Genomic DNA, 26,038 nt, shown 5'->3' with positions numbered 1-26,038 from the left:
GTGCAAAATACTTATTGTTCTGAGGCAGGTCACTCCCTCTGCACATTCTCCATGCAGGCTGCGTCTTGCTCTAAAGAGGCCTGGTCTTTTCCTTGCACAGGACTCTACAGCTTCACCTTCAACCACAGCAGAACACAGCAGAATAACTTCTCCCAAATGACTAAGCCTCGTCCTACTAATAATGGAGACAGGAAGAGAGTCTTGTTCCTGTAAGACCTGTTTAACCCCTCCCATGCTCATGACGAGCTGAGCTCGTCAAGGCCGTTAGAACGCTGGCACGCGGGGATAATTCCCCTGCTTTGCTGAACGTTCTATGAAAATGGGTGTGGCCGTGACGAGCTCAGCTCATCATGAGCACACGAGAACAGTGACTCATGACGAGCTCAGCTCATCATGAGCACCGGGGCGCTGTGCGTGCCCCCCCAGCACAGCAGTCTCAGAAAGGCGGGCCTGTGTTTGGGAAAGAAACTAAAAAATGCCCCATTTCAAAAATAAATCAAAGAAACCTAAAATGAAAGTATGGAATGGAGCACCAGCCATGTCACTGAAGTGGATTATTTTAGGTGGATATGCAAAATGCAGTCACTCCGAATGAAAACAGGCAGTAAGTGCAATGGGCTGAACCCTTGACCAATGATGGATACTGCTGCAGTTGGTGGCAGCAAAATGTGAGTGACAGTTGTACAGACCTATGGATGAAAAGGGCTGACCAAAAGCCTCTTTGTATCTGTACATGTGTTTTAATTATGATTTTTAAAATCTAGACACCTTTTGGGATGGCTAAGACTGTCTCTAGACCAGGTTGTTAGAGTACTTTATGCTGAACAAACAGACACAAATGCCTATGCCCACGAAGGTGGGGTTTGCAGAAGTGTACACCGGCATTGTAAAGAAAGATGCAGGGAGAGTAAAACAGACATGGATACATAGACTGGAAAACAAAGAATAACATGAAGAGAGGCAAAGGACAGTAGATGACTTGTAGGGACTGTAAGTAGACATGACCTGAGAGTAGGGTCTGACTGGCCTGTAGGGCAGTCAGGCAGTGCCCGATGGGATGGGATGGGCTGACAGATCAGTTTGTTGGCCGGTTTTATGGCCAAGGGGCTGGTGTTTACTGTTGACTTCCCTGATATTACCACAAACATTGCCTGCAGCAAACTCACACGCATGCAGTCTCCCATACCTTGCAAAATCCCCATACAGCGTCTTTACCAGTTCAAAAGTGCGCTGATTTGCAAATATGGGCCACTTTTTTAGCTATCAGGTTGGCCAATGGGGTCCACTTTATTTTGATGTCCTGACCCATTTTTTGGCCCAGTCCAGCCCTGCATGAGGTACGCTGACTTGGGTGCAGAGACAGGTGGCAAGACAATCACAAAGTAAATGCCTCATTTATTGTGTTGCCACAGCCACTCCTACTCCACCTTCCATCACCTCAGGTCTCCCTGCGGATCGTCCTCCCACTTTTCCCATCATCAGTCCCACTTCTTCACTCTACACGTCTGCTGTTGCTTCTCCTTTGAGCTCTTCCAATATTTACTTCTACCCTTTTTTCTTTGTCTACTCCTCCTTCCCCTACTTTTCCCATTTCTTCCTGCATTTACTCGTGTGCCCTACTGCTACTGTCCATATTTTACCTGATTCTTCTCACTATCCCCCACTCTCATTTTCCCCATCTTAATTTGCACTTCTTATCGTGTGCTTCCCCCTCCTGGTCTCCTCTGCTTTCCTGTTCCTCTCTCCCTCTGCTTACTTTCTCCATCTTTACTTCCTCTGCGTATGCAGTGTGTGCTAGGGCTGGGAGTTTGAGATACCCTGTGCACAGGAGTAAGAATCGGAATTCCCTTCAAAATGTAAAGATGCAGAGTCCATTCTTCTCAAGAACATCTGGTGATGTAAATGCTTTATTATATTTTACTCAGCATTTAGAAATACACACATCTTATCTTCCTAGTGAATTATGATATTGGTACAATGAACAGAAGAAGTGGAGTAACAATCAGTTGTATGACGTTACCCCACATGTATTTACCCCGCATGCTTTTACCCCGCAGTTTTACTCCTCAAAATCTTATAAAATGCACTCCGTTACAACGCAATTACTATTCTAACTCCGGGGTCGGGCGTTACTTTGGGGAATGCGTTGTAACAGTTTTCGTTGTAAAGCCCTGTGTTGTAAACATTTTTGCAGGGTAAAAAATGCGGGTAAAGGATATTTCTCGTAACAAACGAGTCAAAGTGGAGTAGTGTGGCTCACTGGTTAGAGGCGGCAGAGCCGGGAGCAGAAGTCGGCCTGGGACCAGGGTTCAATTCCCGACGCGGCAGGGTTGTGGACTTGGGACAGCGGACTCGGTAATTCTCGCTTCGGTGCCTACTCTAATCAGGGGTTCCACTCGGCAACTCTGGGCATTAGCTTGCCTAATCTCCACAACGGCCCCATCAATTCCGGGGATGCCTGGCTCCACCTTGGGGACTCCCAGCAGGGACCATCCCACAGGGAAAGCCAGGACGGGTTCCCCAGAGTTATTCAGCGCCAGGAAACCTACGGACGGGTAGCAGTGCGCTTTACAAGCTCAAATACATTACATTACATTACAAGACATCTGCAGTTCTATTAGACTATGATCCATCCAGAGAACAGACTAAGAAGGTTATTGTCATGCAGGAAGATTATCAGTGGTCTACCTCTTATCACTAACAGACTCTCTAGCCTAATGATGGAAACCTAATTTGTTGTCTCTTCAAAGAGGTTTATCAATGCCCTCTTTGTTAAATGTTTTCATAATTGCCTTTCTCTGTAGAGCTTTCACCATTGCCGCTCACGTCATTGGTTAAAAAAAAGGCAACCTTTGGTGTTTCCTTATTAATGTTTCTAAAAATATTCATTTATTTTTCATACATCACAGACACCTGACATGCTATGTCAGGAACACCTCCCAGGAATAATGATGAGAGAACAATAGTGGTCACAGGAGTAGGAATAGAAATAAAGGTGAGAAGGAGTAGGAAGAAACTGAAATAATGGTAAGAGCAGAAGGGGGATTGGTAAAGAGCAAGGACGAGTGATATAAAGGTAGGGAACTCTAAAAATATGTGCTGCATAAGCAGGAAGCCCTTGACGTTTAGAAGTCACACGTGTAGACGCTGGAGGGGCAATGAGGATAAATTCAAGTAAACGTAGGGGAATTAATATGCGGTGTATACGAGCATGGAATGGAGCAAAGGAGTAGAGGAGCAAGCTACTCCGAGAGAGAAAACTGAGTAAAGATTTAAAGTGCAGGTAGGACGTTAAGATGGAATGAAAGCAAATTTGAGGAGAGTCGACGTACGGGTGGATCAGGGAAAACAATGAAGGAAGAGAAGGTAGGTATGGATCAAAGTGGATGGGATGGAAGTAAAGACAGGAAGAATAGAAGGAGAGGCCTCTGGTCACTGGAAGGAAAATGGAAGATTGGGGTTTGAGCAGGGGCACATGGGAAGGATGGGGTCAAAAAAGCCATCAATGGGATTTTAATGGAAGGAATAGAGTAAAGACGGGGAGAACAGATAGAGGAGTTTGAGGGCCGAGTAGACGACCCTCTGTCCTTTTCTTTATCACTGATATTGCTCCTTTCTGGCCCCATCTCTTGACCATCTGCAGCTGAGAAGAGAGAGATGTGCATCTTTTACTCATCCTTTGTGAGTTTTTGTTGTAAGTAGTACCGTAGACCGACACTTGTAGGATTAGCAAGGGCATATATGACAGACTTGATGTTATGACGAGTCCTAAAGAATAGTGTAGCCTGTTGGAGCAGTATCAAGAGGCCACTAAGCAATTGAGTGGAAGTGGGACAAACTCTTGAATACAGCAAAGAGATATGTTCTCACTGAGCCGCATGGGCAGGTACGTCTTGCTAGTTGGACTTCTAAGGAAGAATGTCCACATAACTCACTGACACTCTGCAAAAAGCCTTACATTTGACTCATAAACAAGTTTAGGAGATGCGCGGTTCATCACGGAAGACAGGCTCATGTAGATGTGTAATCCATAGGCTAGCCTAAACACTGTGGCCATTAGGTCTTACCTGAATGCAACAATATGTTGTTGGGATTTATTTCAACTTGGTGTTTAGCAAGATCTAAAAGTGGGACTCTTGAGCTTTAATACAATTCACCCTGTTAAATCAGGGCTCCTGGACTGTATAAAGATAACACGAGGAGACGATGGATGGAGCGCAGAAACTTTTCAGACACTCACCCCCAGTCACGGATCTGGGTTGAATCCATCATGGTTCTTTAGCTCACTTCATCACCCCAGTTCAGGCCAGGCAATATGCAAATCAGTCTTGACCCTGTTCCTCATGGCAACAGTCCAGCCCAAACTGCCAATCCAGGTCTCCCCTGGACTGAAAACAAGCATCCTGAGACAAGTTTTGGGGTAACACCCCTCATCAGCCAGGCTAGCTTGAATCCAGTAGCAAAGTGAGCAAGGGCCCAAGTCTGGGCATACCCTGCCACCTTAGGGTGAACGAAGTAAACACAAGGAGATGATGGACGGAGCAGAAACTTTTCAGACACTCACCCCTAATCACGGATCTGAGTTTAATCCATCATCGTTCTTTAGCTCACTTCGCCACTCCAGTTCATACCCGGACACGTGCAAATCAGTATTGAACCATTTCCTCATGGGAATAGTCCAGCCCAAACTGCCAAGCCAGGTCTTCCCTGGATTGGAAACAAGCATCCTGGGACCAGTTTCTGGGTAACACCCCTCATCAGCCATGCTTGATTGGAAACAAGCATCCTGGGACTGGTTTCTGGGTAACACCCATCATCAGCCAGGCTAGCTTGAATCCAGTGGCAAAGTGAGCAAGGGACCCATATCTAGGCATACCCAGCATACTTAGGGCAAACAAAGCAAACACAAGGAGATGATGGACAGAGCGCTGAAACTTTTTAGACACTCACCCCCAATCACGGATCTGGGTTTAATCCTTTGTCATTCATTAGTTCACTTAGCCACTCCAGTTCATAACCGGCCATATGCAAATCAATCTTGACCCTGTTCCTCATGGGAACAGTCCAGCCCGAACTGCCAAGCCAGGTCTTCCCTGGACTGGAAACAAGCATCCTGGGGCCGGTTTTGGGGTAACAGCCCTCATCATTACTACTATTCCATGGCAATTTTGCATCACCAAATTGTGGAAATGTTGCTAACACATAAGAAACACTAAAACAATTTTTAGGCTGATAGAAAACACAAGGCCAGGGTTCTAGGCAGGCCTGCGACCATGAGAATCATTTGGGAGGCAATAAGAGCAATATAAAAGTGGTCTTATGGGCCGAGGTTTTCCCCACAGGAATTTCGTTGGAAAATTGTACTTCTGAAGCTTGCAGAAAACACAAGCTGGAGTCTCAGCCATGCTAGTTTCCTGGGGATTGCTTGGGGATTCCATAGGCCCACAAAGGTATAAGCCATGAAGGTATAAACCACAAAGATATAAGCACTCTGAGTCACGGAGAAAGGAACAAAACAAACGGTGCAGCCAGGCGAGTTTGGGCAAAAATGTCATGAGACACCTCAAGAGAAGTACCCGGTGCAAAAAAAAAAAAGAAAAAAAAGCAAACATAGGACAGGGAAATAGGAGAAACTATACAGAAGCCCATCACATTGTCACAGGTATCAGGTTTGCTCTTAAGGAACCTGCTTCCTTTCCAAGCTCTGATTGTGTTTGTGAGCGCAGTGGGGGATCTGGTAGCAGAGAATAGAGTCTCTGAGAGATGAGGTGCATCCAAGAGTGGGTGTAAAGTCTGGGTTCACCAGCAGTGGCTGAGTCCATGGGAGACTTTGAGCAGTCACAGGAGCAACCTGGTCCCCCTTCCAGCAAAAATGGAATAACCCAGATGAACCAAAAGAGTGTAGAATGGTGGTCAGTGGCGTTCCATTAGTTTGGTAAGGGAATTCTAGCCCTGACACTCATGAGTTTCTGCCTAGCCTACTTCTTTGACTTGAGTCTCCAATCTAACATACATTTTCTGCTAAAACATTCTTCAACTGTGTGACCATCTTGAAACTGAGAATACAATGCACATAATTGCCTTCACGGGACACGTCAACATCACAGGAGGCACATAAACTTTTTAATGTCAGCGTGGTAACTGAGAAAGAGATTTATTTTAGTTTCTCTATTATTTAAAATGTATTTTGTGATCCTGCGGATCCTCAAAGCTATTCAAAGCTCACACGTCAGTGAAGATCCTATGATGCAGAACCACATTTCAAACTTGGCAGAAAGAGAAAGTAGCAAGCCAGACCTTGGTGCTAAGAGATGTTCCTCTTCATATACCTGAGGATGGCTGGAGGTGGAGCAAACTAGGTTGATTGATATTTTTGTTTGTTTTCGAAACAAATTAAATTTTGTGGCTCCTGAAGAAGGCGTCTTTTGTACGCCGAAACGCGCGTCGACTACATTAATGCCACGAATTGATTAGTTTCCGTTATATTAAATTTGCTTTGTGGTTGTTCTTTAACAACGGTTTTATATTTATTTTTATTTTTTTGTTGTATTTTATTGTCTATATTATGTCTTTTTAACGAATTTATCTACTGCATATGATGAATACATTAAAAAATTTGTATTTTTATTAACCTTTTGATTCTTGAGTGTTTTCCCTGAGTTCCCTGTCATTGTTTGTTTATATCTCCTAAATGCCTAGGATGTTACACACATAAAATGGAGGTGGAGCAGGGCCTGATCAATGGGACAAGGTGTCCCTTTGATGAGGCACAACAAATCCACAGTGACCTCTTGCGATCATTTGGGAAGTGTTGCTGACAAAGCATGGCAGGTGTTTGTGATGTATGAACCATAAATGAAGATTTTTAGAAACATTATGCAGAAAATACCAAAGGTTGCCTTTTTAAAACAAATTACACGAGCACCAATGGTGAAAACCCTATAGAGAAAGGCAATTATGGAAACCATTTAACTAAAAGGACATTGATAAACCTCTTTGAAGAGACTACAAAACATGTCTTCTGCATTAGTGTAGAGAATCTGTTGGTGATTACAGGTAGATCATTGCTAATCATCCTGAATTCTAATAAACATCTTGGATTGGGAGCTGGTAAGGAGTCTGTTCTCTGGATCAATCGCTGTCTAATCGAACTGCATATGTCTTTGGATTTTTTCTGGAATTTTGATTTTGGATTGTTACTTTACTCATTCTGTTCATTGTGCCATTGACATAATTCACTAGAAAAATAAGATGTTTATATTTCTAAATGCTGAGAAAATTATAATAAAGCATTTACCTCACCAAAAGACTTTGAGAAGAATGGTCTCTGCATCTTTACATTTTAAGGGCCTCTTGGCCCTAAAAACTGTCAGAGTGCTCAACATCAGAGCAGCAATCACAGTCTATTTTACAGTATATTAGATCTTATGACCACACAGGATACTTCCTCAGGTATGAATGTCATTCTGATGAATTCTTAAATTTTTTTACTATTTCCATTTAACATCCAGTTGCCCACAATTTAATGCATTTCTGTGCGCATCAAATCTGCCTTTAATACATATCTAAAATATGTATTAGTCTTTAATGATAAAATCTTAGTGGTGATGCGTACTATAGTAAATGAAGGGGTTCTGAACAAACTGCAAGCGTTATACATTATGTCGCTGAGTTTTGAGACCCCTGAAAAGATTCCAGGCTCTCGAGTACGCCTTACTGCTCATATACACAGAGTTGTTGAATGGTACTGTTTATTCCCTAACCAAGCCGCACACATTAACACCTTAACTGCTTTGAACGTTCCGCGCCAGTGCGGAATGTTCTATTAAGCGGGCAGGGCCGCGTCGACCAACGGATGTGCGCAGCACTACGGAGGTAGTGCTCGCGGCGGCCGTTGGCCGACACCCGCAGCGAACAGGTTAATCATTTAAGAAACACTGTACAATTGCTTATTTTTCAACAGTATGAGCTGAAAATGTATTCCTCAGTCACTTATTTTGCACCCAAGCAAATATCCCTTCATCAAGGGTATATTCAAAGTTAAACCTGGACTAAAGTACTTTGAAAACAAGTTGCTCAAATTAGGCACCTCAATATTTAATGTTTGGCCAATATATATATATTTTTAAGTATGAACAATTATATCCATTCAATTGTGTATTACATCTCCTAGTTTCCTGAACCTATCAGGAGGCATTCTAATGAGCCATCAATTGCATGCTTGTCAGGATTGATCAAATTCACTGTTTTCCCGAATCCCATCTTGGATCATTTGAATTATTTCTGAATTCAGTTCCCATATACATTCCCTTTATATTCAATGTCATTTTCCACCAAAGGTAAAACAAAATATATTAATAATTATTACAAGTGATGTGGATAATTAATTAAAACTAGTTTAATTATATTTTAATAAAAACCTAAGGTTGCATTCATTTTCTAAACTCAAAACGGTTATTAACATAGTTTATCATTAAATAATAATTATATTTTATATTTAAATTTGTTTATATTAAAATAAATATATTTATATTTTAAAATAGATTAAACTAATGTAACATTATTTCCTGTGGTGTATTATTTTAAATTCCTATCTTCACTAATTTATATGAGCAGATGTTGCAGTACCAATGGTTGGAGTTGGATTTACTCCACTCTGAGCAGGAGTGCATTTACTACTGTATGGGATGTTGCATCAACATTCTTGGAAAGAACCTAGAATGTTTGACGAGTTTATTTATGATTGTTTTACTGGTGGAAGTTTCTCCTGATGCTGCTGGGGATTGTGGTTAACTACATTAAAAAAAAAATGTTATTAAACATAGGAGAATTGGACTCGCATGGGAGGGAGGTCCTTTCGCTACTTGGTGGCAAAAAGCTGGAATGACCTGCCCCTCAACCTTCGCTTGGACTCCTCAGAACTGAGTTTTCGAAAGAAACTTAAAACGCACCTCTTTCAAAGTTAATTAGGTCTCCCCCCTCATCTGTCTCCAAGCCCCAGTTCTAGCGCGGGGACACGCTTTCTGCGTAACCAGGCGCTTTACAAATATCCCTAATAATAATAATAATTTATCATCCACAAGCCAATGGGCTTGTGAAAAAGATGAACTGTACATTAATATATTGGGTGCAGTGGTCCATTCAGAACAATATTGATGTGTAAGAAGCTGTTGTAAGTATGTTATGGTCTCATAGGTCATTCCCAAATTGCACCACGGGCGGGTCCATTTGAAGTCATTAGAGGACGTATTCCAGTGTCCAAAATGTGTCCAACATGGTTGTATAAGTTTCAACCTAAAACCAGTCATGAGAAACAAGTTGACCGTATCCTACAACCCATAATTGAGGCATCCCAGATTAAGATGAAAGGTTGGTATGATGATAGACACAAGGTAAAAAATCCCATTCCTAGGATTAAAGTAGGGGATTGGGTGCGAAGATCCAACTTACATTATGAAGGGCTCGTGAACATTCAGGGCACCTCTGTATGTAGAAGGGGTGTCTGGAAGTGCTGTCTGTATCAAAAGGAATGAATAGTGGAACATGGAGAGGTTAGTGAAAGTTGACTATGTGGGGTCCAGTTGTTGCAGTGTATTATTAGAGCATCTCAGTTATCCTAGTATTCAGTATATCTCTCCAGACCAAAGTACTACCACACAGTCTCATGAAGCGGCTAAAGATCGTGCTTTTGTTAGACGCAAGAAGGCTAGGTCCATTAAGAAACCATTGTGATACTAGGATCAATAATGTAAAGGGTTGTATTTCATGATGCGAATTGTGCAGGTTATTTTAGTATATGTAGTTTGTTAGGTTGATAGTGTGGGATGTACAATTCTCTTACCTATATACAACAACTCTCAACCTGAGCAACTCCAGAGAATAAAAAAAGTCCAATCAATGATAGCTTTTCCCAAAGTATGTAGTTTTCTATTTCTTCTTAATTTCTTCACAAATACATCCAGTCACTGGGTACAATTCATCCAATAATCTTCATATATAAATAGCCAACTGATTCCTGCCAACACGTGTTTCGTCTGGCTTTACAGCCAAAAGACTTCGTCAGGGCAATCTCTTTATATTTATAGTAAAATTTCCTAATGGTAGGTATTTCCAATATCAGACTCCTATATATGAAGTTATATATCGGCCTCTCGTTCTTGACCCATAGCCAAAGGTAGATTTCTATTTCAGATTGAAGAGACCTCCACTCGAGGTCAGATCCCCTCTGCGGTTCACGTTGTTGAATTGCCGATATGCTGTATTTCTCAAGATTTGTATCCGCTATAGTAGAGCACGTTTTTCAAATCAATCTGATCGCGTCTTGCAAGGAGTCTGATATTGGAAGTCTGGTATTTGTGAAGAAATAAAGAAGAAATAGAAAACTATATACTTTGGGAAAAGCTATCATTGATTGGACTTTTTATATTCTCTGGAGTTGCTCAGGTTGAGAGTTGTTGTGTAAAGTTTGTTGGCATACTCTGTATACCTTTTGCTACAACCCATGGCAGGAGTTGTATCTCCACCTTAGAGCATATGCTAGATTGATGCACACTATCTTTGCGCAACGTTCCCTTCTGCCATACAATTGTAGATAGTCTCTTACCTATATACTGCATGAGATGGTCGATGCAATTATCTGTGTTAGAAGAATTCTTGATTTGTTTGTCAGCAAAATACTGTGACATGTATTTCGCCTTATGTATTGTGTATATACTAATTTGTATATGTTAGGAAGAAGTGAGATGTTGTGGTGATGTCACGTCAACATTCTTGGACAGAACTTAGAATGTTTTGGGGGGTCTGTTTATGAGTGTTCTGCTGGTGGCAGTTTTCCCTGGTGTTGCCAGGGGTTGTGATTAACTACATGAAAAGCTCTACATTTCACAGCTGTATCCTGACATTCATTTGGACTGAACTACTACATACTGTTTTGAGTCGTTTTTGGCAGTAGTAACTTTAGAAGTGCAGTTTGTGAAAAGCAAAATCTGTCCATTGCAAAAATCACCTTAACTCCCCGGAAGACCTGCATACTCCTAACTGAAGCCCACCTATTATGTAGTAAGTAAGTCCAATTTTCCAACCACTCTCCTGGTCCCGCCCACATTTACTACAATGTGGTAAACATGCATATAGCCATAACAAAAATAGGAGAGGAGGGAGTGGTTTGTGTATAGCATTCTTTAGTACTACTGAATTACTACAAAATGCAGTTTGTGAGTAGGGATGTATATGTCTACTATAAGTATAGTATAAGATGCACATACACTTTGTTCTATCTCCAGGTTATGGAGTTGCAAATCACAGTCATGGTCAGAATATCACAGCTGTCTGAAACCAGACCACCATTAGCTCAGCTAGGTTCTTCACTCACTTACTCACTTTATTATGCTTGTGTTTTCTGCTGTGTTTAATGCCCACCGCCTTACAGCCTCTACCTGTTCAGGGCGCCTGATTTCACCATGAGGTAGGGTTTTCCTGCATTGACTGGAAATTTAGGCAGTACATTTCCAATAATCTTGCGATGTTTTTTATGGAGGAGACGACTTTAAGTTCAGGAGTGGATACAAAACTATCAACAAAGCTTTGGAAATATCATCAGAAGATCTCTACTCATCATGGCCTTGTGAAGGAAAACAGAAGCCCTGATATGTCCTCCTCAGAGGAAAATGTTACGCTAAAATTAAAAAATAGAAATTGGTCCTAATTTGGCAAATTGTCTTTGAGACAAGAGTCTCTTGTTATCAAGTAAAGCAGGGGCATATTATTAAGAACAGCGTTAAAATTATCACCGGTTTAGCGACAGAAAACTGTTGCTAAAGAGGCGATAATAGGCTTGATAATATGCCCTGGAGAATTTCAATAGAAGCCCACGTTCACACCAGGACATGGACTTCTATTGGAATTCTCAAGGGCATATTATCAAGCCCATTATCGCTGCTTTAGCAACAGTTTTCTGCCACTAAACCGGCGATCATTTTTAACACAGTCCTTGATAATATGCCCTGCAGTGTTTTGCTATGTCCACCTGAGTACATGTTCCGTTGGCCCGTGTAAATAGCTCTAGAAATGTAAGTCCAGACAAGCCGTGCCCTTGGCCGCATGCATGTCCAGAGATCAGAACCATGAGATGGGACTCTGAGTGGACAATGCAAGATGGTTGATCATAGAGTTCTTGCGCATGCACGTGCAGCACACGTGACCCTCAGGCCTTCGTACACTGAGTTCAATGGACGTGAGCACAATCATGCCAAAGTGTTGAGGAAAGAAAGGCAAAGTAGAAAACAAACTATCAGCATGGTTCCCATTTAATGTACTAAACAAATGTGACCACAACCATGATAATTAATTCAGATAGAAGACAAACATGCAGTTCGGTAGCTGTGTGCAGGTAGCTGCATGGCTCTTACCAAGAAAAATTTAATATTAATATATATATATATATATATATATATATATATATATATATATATATATGCAAAAAAGAAGCAGAGATCTCTGGGTAGTTTTCAAGTTTAGGTGGGAAGCAGCTCCTGTATAGAGCACTCTCAGCACCAGTGACACTCTAGATCTGCTCACCTCAAATGTCTGCTTTTCTTTCAAAGTATTTAAGCATGGGATTAGCACAGTGCCATCCACGCCGAGATAGAAAGGGACAAAGTCTTTTCCATTCCTTCAGCAAAGTCTTTAAGCATAGGACTAGCACAGTGCTGTCTACACCGAGCTGTAAAATGACAAAAGCCATTTTCCAATCCAGGCACAGTATTACAGCTTTGAATTGGTAAAATATCAACCGAGCCAACCTGAAATGAGTAAAAACAACCCCTGACACAGTGGTTCACTCTACTTAGAGCTCCTCAGAGAAGTATAGCTTTGTCCACCAATAAGGGAGCACCCCGTATAATTCAAAACAATACCCTTTCAGGCATAGAGTGATGAATAAATTATGCAAAAAAGAAGCAGAGAACTCTGGGTAGTTCTCAAGTTTAGGTGGAAAGCAGCTCCCTTATAGAGCACTCTCAACACCAGCGACACTAGATCTGCTCACCTCAAATACCTGCTTTTCTATCAAAGTCTTTAAGCATAGGATTAGCACAGTGCCATCCACGCGGAGATAGAAAAGGACAAAGTCTTTTGCCATTTCTACAGCAAAGTCTTTAAGCATAGGGCTAGCAAAGTGCTGTCCACGCTGAGCTGTAAAATGACAAAAGCCTTTTACCACTTCAGGCACAGTATTACACCTTTGAAGTGGTAAAATACCAACCAAGCCAATCTAAAATGAGTGAAAGCAAACCCTGAATATATGTATTTATTTAAAAAACATAATTAAGCAAATATTGTTGAAGTGGACTATTTTTCTGTGTGGATAATGACATCAAAAACAATAGCTCTTGGTTAACACAAGAGCTAAAAAGGATACTTTTTTATGTTACAATTTGCTGCATTATGTAGATGTCTTGCAACATGCCACCTTACTTATAATGCACTAGGAAGTTCATCAACAAATGCACAAGCGAGTGCCAAGGTACCTAAGAGCAGGCCAAGGTTAGTAACTGCTGCCGCTGACAACTCCTTGTTGTTATTAAAAAAATCTGGCATGTCAGGTGTGAATCAATGTCTGCAGTCACTGCAGAACTGATCATCTGAGTAATTTCCTATTGAATTGGCCTGTTTATTTAGATCTTGTAATTCTTCAGCAATTCTAAGAGGAATTTAAGAACGCCGAAAAAGTTAGTTTATTTACACTAGAGGTTTCTCATTTACCTTAGAGTAAGAAAAAGTTTGTGACACGCTGAAATATTAGAATGTTGATTTTTAGAAACTTGCAACACAGGATGAAAATGTTGCAAAATAAAATGTTTGTTGTTAAATACTGTAAATTTGTATTGCTGATGAGGTATTTTTTGTTAATAAGGACGTTGCCTAATAAATCATTTATTGAATAAAAGTGATAAGCAGACAGGTGTCCATGGTTCTCAGCTGACCCTGCTAAGGCTGCTGTCTCTTCTCTCCCACAACCTCAGGCACCAGGGCCCTGGAGGGTGAGGGCAAGCTGCTGGAAGCCCTCTTCGAGGACTACAACGTGTACGTGAGACCGGTCCAGGCGGCCAGCGACAAGGTGTTGGTGCGGATAGGCATGACCCTGTCCCATCTCATCAGCCTGGTAAGAGCAGACGCGACATTTAATGGTCAGTCAGTGCCCATTTCATATGTTACGGTAAGAAAGCTGCAAACACCTTAGTGGAAAGTAGAGGAAGTAACATACCTAAAAAATAATTTTTCTGCATTTGTATCATCCACAGATTTATTCCCTTAGAATAGTTTACAGCGACCCGGCAGGACATGAAGCCTGTTTGTTTGGGGTTTTATTTGGCAATGTTTCTTTTCGGTAAATGCTCTGAGCTGGCAAGAACGCATTATTGGGAGTATGTCTTCGAGAGGAATTTATTCCTCCATCTTTAAATTATTTAAGGGTCACTTGGCCATACACTTTGGAGCAATGTTTAATAGATCAGCAATCAGAGTTTGGTTTGCAGCTCACTTTCTCAATTCTTGCCTCTAGTATGTGGAGAGGACGCAAGGTTCTGTTTTACTTTGTGGATCAGTAAAGCGCACTGTCACCCTCGAGGGGACCCTGGCTCTGTGCAGGTGTGTGGGCCTACCCCTGGCTATGGTAGGTTGGTTAATTGAAAAGCCAGATCTTCAGCTTCTTGTGGCATTCAAGAAGTGAGGAGGTGGAAGACTAAGATGTGTTGTGGGAGGTCTTTCCTCGCTTTAGGAGTCGATGTAAGAGAACGCCTGTCCTCCTGATCCGGTTCGGTGTATGCATTGGACGTGTACGAGTAGAAGTTATGAAGAGCGGAGGTGTTCTGGTGGTTGCTGGAAGGATGATGGTGGATGCAGCTGTTCAGGTATGTGGGGCCAGAGTTGTGTAGTGCCTAGAATGTGTGAGGAGTTTGAATTGAGCGCGTTTGTGTATCGAGAGCCAGTGCAGTTCCCTGAGTTGTGATGTTAGTTCTGGGTGCGAGGATGGGAGGTTGGGGATGAATTCTGGATGGTTTGTAGTCTTCTAGTGAGTTGCTTGGTGATCCCGACGTAGAGGGTGTTCCCATAGTCCAACCTACTGGTGACTAGGGTCACATAAGATTCTGGAGAGGGTTCTCTGGCTGAAGAACCACAGTTAAATAACCTTTCTTCCAGTAGCAAGGGCTCCTCCGCTGATTCATTAAGTTAGGATGAATCTCACAGGTGTAACCTACGACTGGTTAAAATAAGCAAAGGAAGCAGGCATGGATTCCTGAACATTTCATTTATTTATAATACAGACAAATGCCCAAAATTAAGAAGCTCAAGGGGGACTATGCAACAAAGTCAGAGTTTTGTAAAGTATTGTAAAGTCATGCATGTCGCCTTCAAGTCTACACGGATTGCTGGTAACCCAGAGTACGTATGATAGGGAGGACAGTCCCCCGTTGAGGACCGATATTTTTCAGTCGCTGCACCATTTGTGTGGAAATCAGCCGTAAGCGAGCCGGAGCAGTTCATTATGCAGGTCTTTCCTGTAAAGTGAGTATTATGTCTCTGTACTCCCACTTAGGTTGAGTGTGTGCCAGAGGCACATGGCGTCAGTCAATCAATAAACCAATCAATCATTTAATCAACCGGTAAGGGTCTCAAGGCAGGAGTCCGCGCAATGGCTTTCTGGAAGATGATTCAGAAAAGGGGGTGGTGATGGACAGAGTATCTGAATTAAGCAGAACACTCCTACCCAGTCAACAGATCAGGGCTTCATCCATCACCGTTTTTTAGCTCACTGCACCATCCCAGTTCAGAACCTGGCTACATGCAAATTAGTCTGTCCCTGGCCCAGTGCATCATGGGAACAGGGCAGACCAAACTACCAAGCCAATTCTTTACTGGAAAGGAAACAAGCTTCCGGGGACCGGTTTCTGGCATTTCAGCCATCGTCGGCCCGGCTTGCTTGAATCCTGATGGTGCAGTGAGCAAGGGACTCACATCTGAGCATACCCTGCCACGCTTATGGTGGCCAAAACGATTCAGAAAAGGGGGTGGTGATGGACAGAGTATCTGAATTAAGCAGAACACTCCTACCCAGTCAACAGATCAGGGCTTGATCCATCACCGTTTTTTAGCTCACTGCACCATCCCAGTTCAGAACCTGGCTACATGCAAATTAGTCTGTCCCTGGCCCAGTGCATCATGGGAACAGGGCAGACCAAACTACCAAGCCAATTCTTTACTGGAAAGGAAACAAGCTTCCGGGGACCGGTTTCTGGCATTTCAGCCGTCGTCGGCCCGGCTTGCTTGAATCCTGATGGTGCAGTGAGCAAGGGACTCACATCTGAGCATACCCTGCCACGCTTATGGTGGCCAAAACGATTCAGAAAAGGGGGTGGTGATGGACAGAGTATCTGAATTAAGCAGAACACTCCTACCCAGTCAACAGATCAGGGCTTGATCCATCACCGTTTTTTAGCTCACTGCACCATCCCAGTTCAGAACCTGGCTACATGCAAATTAGTCTGTCCCTGGCCCAGTGCATCATGGGAACAGGACAGACCAAACTACCAAGCCAATTCTTTACTGGAAAGGAAACAAGCTTCCGGGGACCGGTTTCTGGCATTTCAGCCGTCGTCGGCCCGGCTTGCTTGAATCCTGATGGTGCAGTGAGCAAGGGACTCACATCTGAGCATACCCTGCCACGCTTATGGTGGCCAAAACGATTCATCACCACCCCCTTTTCTGAATCGTTTTGGCCACTATAGGAGTGGCAGGGTATGCTCAGACGAGAGGCCCTTGCTCACTGTACCATCAGGATTCAAGCAAGCCGGGCCGAAGACGGCTGCAATGCCAGAAACCAGTCCCCGAAAGCTTGTTTCCTTTCCAGTAAAGAATTGGCTTGGTAGTTTGGTCTGCCCTGTTCCCATGATGCACTGGGCCAGGGACAGACTAATTTGCATATAGCCAGGTTCTGAACTGGGATGGTGCAGTGAGCTAAAAAACAGTGATGGATCAAGCCCTGATCTTTTGACTGGGTATGAGTGTTCTGTTTAATTCAGATGCTCTGTCCATCACCACCCCCTTTTCTGAATCGTTTTGGCCACTACAGGAGTGGCAGGGTATGCTCAGACATGAGTCCCTTGCTCACTGTACCATCAGGATTCAAGCAAGCCGGGCCGAAGACGGCTGCAATGCCAGAAACCGGTCCCCGGAAGCTTGTTTCCTTTCCAGTAAAGAATTGGCTTGGTAGTTTGGTCTGCCCTGTTCCCATGATGCACTGGGCCAGGGACAGACTAATTTGCATATAGCCAGGTTCTGAACTGGGATGGTGCAGTGAGCTAAAAAACGGTGATGGATCAATCCCTGATCTTTTGACTCGGTATGAGTGATCTGTTTAATTCAGATGCTCTGTCCATCACCACCCCCTTTTCTGAATCGTTTTGGCCACTATAGGAGTGGCAGGGTATGCTCAGACATGAGTCCCTTGCTCACTGTACCATCAGGATTCAAGCAAGCCGGGCCGAAGACGGCTGCAATGCCAGAAACCTGTCCCCGGAAGCTTGTTTCCTTTCCAGTAAAGAATTGGCTTGGTAGTTTGGTCTGCCCTGTTCCCATGATGCACTGGGCCATGGACAGACTAATTTGCATATAGCCAGGTTCTGAACTGGGATGGTGCAGTGAGCTAAAAAACGGTGATGGATCAAGCCCTGATCTTTTGACTGGGTATGAGTGTTCTGTTTAATTCAGATGCTCTGTCCATCACCACCCCCTTTTCTGAATCTTTCTGGAAGATGAGCAGTATAAAGAGGCAAACATCCTTTACAACCCAACTTTTACCACGCAGTGCCTTTACGATGCAACCATTACAACGCATGTCATTACAACGCATTGCGCTGGGGGGCGCTCTAGGATAGGGAATAGATTTAATTTACTATCCAACACCTTCCCTACTATCCACGGGGACTGGAGTTGGAATAGTAAATGAAACTATGCACTATCCAGCACCCCAAAGCGCTATGCGTTGTAACAGCATGCGTTGTAAAAACTGCGTCGTAACAGCATGCATGGTAAAAGCATGCGTTGTAATGTCATACATCCGTATAAAGATGATAAGACCACATGGTCATGGAGTGTTTGGAAAAAGGTGTATCTATCTTACCACCAGAAGTGCAAAGGCTAAACCTGTCTGGATAAAATGAAATCTTTATTATAGCATGTCAGAACCACTCTGGCTTACAGACTTGGGGTCACAGATACATTGAGAGGTCAGTTTGGCTTTATTAATTTGTATGTTACCATATTTGCGTAGCTATTGCAATTTGTAAATCTGATGGTAGAGTACTCCAAGATGGAGATGTTTAGTCAACTTTGACACTTTTCTCCCTTATTTTAATCCAACGTGTATACTTTCTTTAATCTTCCAAGCAACAAGTTCAAACAATGGGGCAGATTTACAAGCCCCTTGCGCTGCCAGTAATCACTTTTTGTGACGGACTGGCAGCGCATTTCTCTGCCTCATATTTACAAGGACAGGAAAAGCCACCCTGCGTGGCTTTTCATGTCCTTGTAAATATGGCCCCTTTACCCGCAGCATTTTGCGTGAAAGGGGCGTTCAATGGCTGTTGCTGTGGGTGTTCCCACACAACACCCATGGAACCAGACACATTTCCAGGTTTACGAAGAACTGTAAACCTGGAAATGCTTCAGTTTGCTACGCCACCCTAGGGGTGGCGTAGTGAGGCGCAACGAGGATAAATGCTTTCATTTCTCCTCGTTTTTTTCCCTCTTTCAATGCGTGCTGCATTCTATAGCACCCATTGAAAGAGGAAAATGCCTGTAGTGATTGTTTTTGTGCCGGAAGGTGCCCCTTCCTTCCCAAAAGCAATCTCCCCATGGCGCAGGCATCCTTGCATCATGGTGCAAGGGTGCCTGCACCCGTGCATGGCAGCTGTTTCTGCACCAGCGCAGGGGCGAGCACAGGAATGCAACATATCAATGTAAATATATCACATTCCTGTGCTCTGAAAGTGCCACAGCATGGCGCTGCCAAAGAGCTTGCGGTGCCGCGCTTCGGCACTTCCATGTAGATCTGCCCCAATATATTTGATAAGATGCCAATACACGCCTTCTTCTACCAGCGCTTGGCAAGTTCATCGTTCTCCGTGAATCAACGTAAAACATCTATACCCAATGCATTTCATGCAACTGCTCTTCGTTCGGGGTAACTGTGATAACAGAAACACTCACATCACAATGGACTTTCGCTGGCACTTCATCAAATTATACCTGTTATATTGCCACATGCCAAACGACGAATAGTTATTTATCGATGTAAAGAGACCTGGTTCAAAACACATATTAATGTGAAATAACTTAGACATATATGTAAATGGTGGCAAAAAAACAAACTTATTGCATAACAAATAAACTCCATGTATGTAATTTTGTAATGAGTTACTTCCACTGACTTCAAATGAAAGTGAGATATGGTATCGTAAGAGCCTTCATGACCGTACATGGTGCCATAGGGTGGAACCCCTTTCATAACCTTTACTGCTGAACCAGTGTTGAAAGAAGTGTTGACTTCAGAAAGTGAGCACAGCTCCTAAGCCACTGTTCATGCCACCTGCCATCATGACCTCCGAGAGAGAGAGAGGTGGCAAGGGCAAGCTCCCGCCACCTGCCATCATGACCTCTACAAGAGAGAGAGATGGCAAGGACAAATCTAGGAATGCAGCTACTACTCCTGGTAACCATGAATTGACATTTAGGGTTACCTCCGGGATGGACACGACTTCCAGTTTATCATCATTTATCACTTCCTGCGTTGTCTCATCCTTGTGTAATATCTGGTCCAGCATCATACATCACTTCCTGCATAGTAGCTTCTGAGAGGTCAGAGATGTGTCATATTTTGGATTTTCACTCGTAAAGTGTTATTTCGAGGTGAGTTTTACTCCACACTTCCTGGATAGTCACTTTCAGAGTATGTCTTTGGGATATACCTTCGGTCAAGGGTGAGTTCCTTCCATGATGTGGCAGGTCACATCTACCTATGAATAGCCTCACCCTTCCCCTAGCTCGAGCTGGCTCCTGATCCCTGAGGGTGGGGCTCAGTGAGGATATTAAAGATGTGTATTGAATGGACCAATGAAGTCACTCAGAGATGTATTTAGGTCCTATCCTTAGACAGAACTTAAAGATCTGTAAGAAAATTACCTGGTCTGGGGTGAAATGTAAGAGGGAACCGCGCAGAAAGCCCATAGCAAAAAACATCTGGTAGTAACATGCAACAAAGTAAATCATATTAATGTGAAACTTTCAAAGCAAATGGTAAGAAAAACACAGAAAGGCTGAACAAGGTGCAAATATTTGTTGAGAGAAAATAAACAAGAGGCTAGAAAAATGATGGTGAAAGTTGAGAGTGGGTTCTGTGTAAACCCGGGGTGAGACACCCGGACAGTACTATGGATTCCACTCTTGTTTGGTATGTTTAAATGAGATTTGTCCTCCTGTCATGCTGAAGATAGCTCAGTTGGTTGTGACCTGTTTAAGAAATATGATAAAAAGGGAAAAGTGAACAAGGGGAGACATAGATGACATACTGGAATGGCTGGAGACCAGAGAGAGAGGGAGGGAGACTCTTTTTTTCCATCCTTTGTTCTGAGGGAAACAGTAGAGTTTCTGAGATGAATTGACCCTGGTAAGAGAGAGAGTCTGGGCTGCTGACGGTGTGGATTGAGGTGCATCAGCATGCTATGGACGACTTGTAGTAGAGACAGAGCTGCCGAATGGAAGGGTTGAGGGGCTCTAGTGGTCCTGGAGTGGGATGCAGGGGTTTCTCTAGATACCTTTGTGTTGTTCTGCTGCTGGTAGACCCTTGGCCTGGCCTAGCAGTAGAGGCAGAGCTGCTGAATGTGAGGGTTGAGGGGCTCTAATGGTCCTGGAGTGGGATACAGGGGTCTCTCTAGATCCCCTTGTGTTGTTCTGCTGCTGGTAGACCCTTGGCCTGGCCTAGCAGTAGAGGCAGAGCTGCTGAATGTGAGAGTTGAGGGGCTCTAATGGTCCTGGAGTGGGATACAGGGGTCTCTCTAGATCCCCTTGTGTTGTTCTGCTGCTGGTAGATCCCTGGCCTGGACTAGCAGTAGAGGCAGAGCTGCTGAATGTGAGGGTTGAGGGGCTCTAGTGGTCCTGGGGTGGGATACAGGGGTCTCTCTAGATCCCCTTGTGTTGTTCTGCTGCTGGTAGACCCTTGGCCTGGCCTAGCAGTAGAGGCAGAGCTGCTGAATGTGAGGGTTGAGGGGCTCTAGTGGTCCTGGAGTGGGATACAGGGGTTTCTCTAGATACCTTTGTGTTGTTCTGCTGCTAGTAGACGCTTGGCCTGGACTAGCAGTAGAGGCAGAGCTGCTGAATGTGAGGGTTGAAGGGCTCTAGTGGTCCTGGAGTGGTATACAGGGGTTTCTCTAGATACCTTGGTGTTGTTCTGCTGCTAGTAGATGCTTGGCCTGGACTAGCAGTAGAGGCAGAGCTGCTGAATGCGAGGGGTGAGGGGCTCTAGTGGTCCTGGAGTGGAATACAGGGGTCGCTCTGGACTCCTCTGTGTTGCTAAGCTGCTGGTGGACCCCTGGCCTGGACTAGCAGTAGAGGCAGAGCTGCTGAATGTGAGGGTTGAGGGGCTCTAGTGGTCCTGGGGTGGGATACAGGGGTCTCTCTAGATCCCCTTGTGTTGTTCTGCTGCTGGTAGACGCTTGGCGTGGCCTAGCAGTAGAGGCAGAGCTGCTGAATGTGAGGGTTGAGGGGCTCTAGTGGTCCTGGAGTGGGATGCAGGGGTTTCTCTAGATACCTTTGTGTTGCTCAGCTGCTGGTAGACCCTTGGCCTGGCCTAGCAGTAGAGGCAGAGCTGCTGAATGTGAGGGTTGAGGGGCTCTAGTGGTCCTGGAGTGGGATGCAGGGGTTTCTCTAGATACCTTTGTGTTGCTCAGCTGCTGGTAGACCCTTGGCCTGGCCTAGCAGTAGAGGCAGAGCTGCTGAATGTGAGGGTTGAGGGGCTCTAATGGTCCTGGAGTGGGATACAGGGGTCTCTCTAGATCCCCTTGTGTTGTTCTGCTGCTGGTAGACCCTTGGCCTGGCCTAGCAGTAGAGGCAGAGCTGCTGAATGTGAGGGTTGAGGGGCTCTAGTGGTCCTGGAGTGGGATGCAGGGGTTTCTCTAGATACCTTTGTGTTGTTCTGCTGCTAGTAGACGCTTGGCCTGGACTAGCAGTAGAGGCAGAGCTGCTGAATGTGAGGGTTGAGGGGCTCTAGTGGTCCTGGGGTGGGATACAGGGGTCTCTCTAGATCCCCTTGTGTTGCTCAGCTGCTGGTAGACCCTTGGCCTGGCCTAGCAGTAGAGGCAGAGCTGCTGAATGTGAGGGTTGAGGGACTCTAGTGGACCTGGGGTGGGATACAGGGGTCTCTCTAGATCCCCTTGTGTTGTTCTGCTGCTGGTAGACGCTTGGCCTGGCCTAGCAGTAGAGGCAGAGCTGCTGAATGTGAGGGTTGAGGGGCTCTAGTGGTCCTGGGGTGGGATGCAGGGGTTTCTCTAGATACCTTTGTGTTGCTCAGCTGCTGGTAGACCCTTGGCCTGGCCTAGCAGAGGGTCTGCAGATAGACACAGCAGTGCTTTCATAGAGATGTTTGGAATGTACTGGAATTGTAGGAAGCGCTGCACGGCTGGGTTCCAAAATCAGAACTGTTTGTAGGGTCGCTGCCTCTACTTTCCCCTGCGGACGGCTGTGTCTCAATTGCAAACTTTTACTTTACAGAACGAGAAAAATGAGGAGCTCACCACCAAGGTCTACTTAAATCTGGTATGTATGGAGTCCATAATACAATCTCTTCTACGTTGCAGCGCAGCACCCATGAACAATCTTATAATACCCATAACTCCAACACTTTATTCTGCACTCCTCTTACACGGTACAGCGGCACAGGGACACACTCCCCACTGATAATCCCCGTCCCCTCCACTATCTGACCTGCCTTCCTCCCACAGGACACAGCAGCACAGCGACACACTCCACAAACGTCCATCAGTTTTATCTCAGTCTCGTCCGCCCTCCTCAGAGGCGTTGACAGTCACTATTTCCACAATTCGCAATGGTTCACGAGTCACATAAAACGTCAACACATAGTAGCAAACGAAACTGATCAGCGTCTGTCTTCTAGATCTCGTTATATTTCACATATAATGCCCTAAATGGCAAAGGTCCCGCTATCTGCAAAGAAAACTTACAAAACATGTACCTTGCCGAAACCTCAGCTCTAGTACATTAGCCCCTATACAGGTGCCCCGAATACGTCTCAATCGTACAGGGGGCAAAGCTTTCTCTTACCTTGCTCCAAGATACTGGAATAAACTACCAATTGCTCTTCGTGAGATCTCCACCTACACCACCTTTAGGAAACAACTAAAAGCTTACCTGTTTTAACTTCTTATGGGTGGTCTCTCAGTTAGGTTTCTTTAACAGCGCTGAGATACCCCGGGGTGAGTCGCGCACTTTAACCCTTTCCTTGCGCCCGTCGGCCAACGGCCATCGCGAGCACTACCTTCGTAGTGCTGTGCACGTCCGTTGGCCGACGCGGCCCCGCCCACTCAAAGGAATGCCCCGCACCGCGGCGGAATTGCCGTCGCGGTTAAGGCAATAAAAGTGGAACTAACATAACATAACAACATACCACATACAATGTCGCCAAGCAGCACAACAAATTCACCCTTGACATCCTTTCCAAAGCAAAGTTTTCTTGTCCCCTGATTAACCCCTCCCTTCCTGAGGCAGGCAGCATTGAAGATCGAATGTATGACGTTACAACGCTTACATTTACAATGCATGCTTTTACAACACAGTTTTTACATCGCAACTTCCATTACAACGCATTCTTTTACATCGCATGACATTACATCGCATTTTCAGAAGCTACCTTTACATTACATTACATTCTATTACATTTCATTATCCCTTTACAAAGCATACCATTACATTGCATTTAAGGTAAGTGTTGGATAGTATAGGGGTAATAATTACTATTCTAACTCCAGTGAGTGCAAAAGTAGGGTAAGTGTTGGATAGTGTAAGTGTACTATGCGTTGTAATGACATGCATTGTAATGACTTGCAATGTAATGGCTGTCAATGTAATGGCTGTGTTGTAATGACATGCGATGTAAAGGATGTTGCGATGTAATGACTGCGTTGTAAAGCTAGTGCGATGTAATGACTGCGTTGTAAAGGTTGTTTCCCCTGAAGATCACCAGCACTTTCCATCTCTGTCTCAGCGTCAAGGACGGCTGAGGAATCCCCAGCGTGAGGGACCCACAGCAACGCACATCACCAGATCTGCATTCATTGAGGATGCACCAGGAAGAGAAATGAATTGATATTTAGTTTTTTTCCGGAAATCACTGTCAGCTCTCACCAGTGAGGCTGCTTTGTGTAGCTGCTACTTTCACCCACATGCAGTCCCATTCATACATCACAGTATAACTGCGTGCTCTATCGCGGAGTTTCATGCTCTCCGCCAGGTTCCTCCTCTCTTTTATGCAGGACATTGAGCACAATCAGATCTATGATGCTCAAACTTCCCACAGGACTCTACTCTACAGCATGTACGCGTCACAGCAGCTGAATGAAAGCGCGTGCTGCTGGTGGTCATTGTCATTCACTCAGATACACTGACCTCCGGCTCTTTGTTGCTACTCACCACTGATGATGCCTACATCCATTCCTATGCCTCTGCATGTTTGCTATTGACGTCTCCTGCTCTTTCCTTCTTTGTTGCATCTTCTCCTCCTCCTTACCACTGGCTGCACCCTCTGCCGCCTGCTGCCAGAACTGGAGAGATTACCGGCTGAGCTGGAAGCCGTCTCTTTATGACGACATGGAGACCCTGCGCGTGCCCTCGGACAAGGTCTGGCTGCCGGACATCGTCTTAATGAACAAGTAAGTCTTGGTCTCGCGCCGCAGTGCTTTAAAAAGTGACTGAAGTACGGATTGACATCTGTCTAATGCATATGGTGCTAATTAGTCGCAGTTAGGTGTAGGCTACTTGTAGACTGTTTGATTTGGAGCCAGCCAGAGGATATAAAGCTAGGGCACCTCTGTTCCCTTAACTCAATCCAGTGAGACAGTATGCCGTTATCAAAAGATGAAGCTGACGCCGTTTCCAAGAGACATGAAGCTAGGCAGATGAAGAGGTCTGATAGCAGGGGGGGGACATCCTTTACGACGCAACTTTTACCACGCAGTGCCTTTACGACGCAGGATTTTCAACGCAAGTCATTACAACGAATTGCGCTGGGGGGCGCTCTAGGATAGGTAATAGTTTAATTTACTATCCAACACCTTCCCTACTATCCACGGGGACTTGAGTTGGAATAGTAAATTAAACTATTCACTATCCAGCACCCCCCAACGCAAGTCGTTGTAACGACTTGCGTTGAAAAACCTGCGTTGTAAAAGCATGCGTGGTAAAAGCATGCGTTGTAACAACGTACATCCAGCAGGGGGAGGATCTCAACTGTCTTCCACTGGTGGGAAAATCCAACATAGTTCCCAAAGTATTCCCTTCCACCTATAAGGGGTAAGTAAGTAAGTAAAGGTTTTGTTAAGGGTGCAAGTACCAGAGTGTCTTGACGCTAACGGAGACTCAGTAAACAGCTTAAAGTCGAACACAGAGCTTATTTAGAAGAGGAGACAAAAAGCCACGTCTTTAAAGACTCGCTAAAGAGGGTAAAACTAGGTTAAGATCTTAAGGATAGAGGGAGAGAGTTCCAAAGTTTGCGGCCTAATAATGAGAAATTCCTGCCACCCCAGTTGGCCTTCTTTATTTTTGGGATGACCACCAATTTAGAAAGAGAAGACCTCAATTCTCGCTGTGGCGAGCACCACTTGCAGGTATTTTGGAGGTACAGGGGGCCCGTGCCGTGTAAGGCTTTACACATCATACAAAGTACTTTAAATTTGACCCTCTCAGCCACCGGCAG

The 26,038-nt window shown here is 44.5% G+C and overlaps 1 protein-coding gene across 1 annotated transcript in view; it reads left to right on the top strand.

Moving 5' to 3' along the window:
* Window positions 1-26,038, top strand: part of CHRNB1 (cholinergic receptor nicotinic beta 1 subunit) — a 93,989-nt gene that overhangs the window by 5,618 nt on the left and 62,333 nt on the right. Inside the window, exons 2-4 of the mRNA XM_078670970.1 lie at window positions 14,022-14,161; window positions 22,822-22,866; window positions 24,886-24,995. Coding sequence (XP_078527096.1) covers window positions 14,022-14,161; window positions 22,822-22,866; window positions 24,886-24,995 — 295 coding nt within the window. The remainder of the gene's footprint in view (window positions 1-14,021; window positions 14,162-22,821; window positions 22,867-24,885; window positions 24,996-26,038) is intronic.

Source organism: Lissotriton helveticus, chromosome 12, assembly GCF_964261635.1.
Source record: "Lissotriton helveticus chromosome 12, aLisHel1.1, whole genome shotgun sequence".
Lineage (NCBI taxonomy): Eukaryota > Metazoa > Chordata > Amphibia > Caudata > Salamandridae > Lissotriton > Lissotriton helveticus.
Note: the sequence above shows the minus strand (reverse complement) of the source record. Positions and strands in the feature narration are given on the sequence as shown.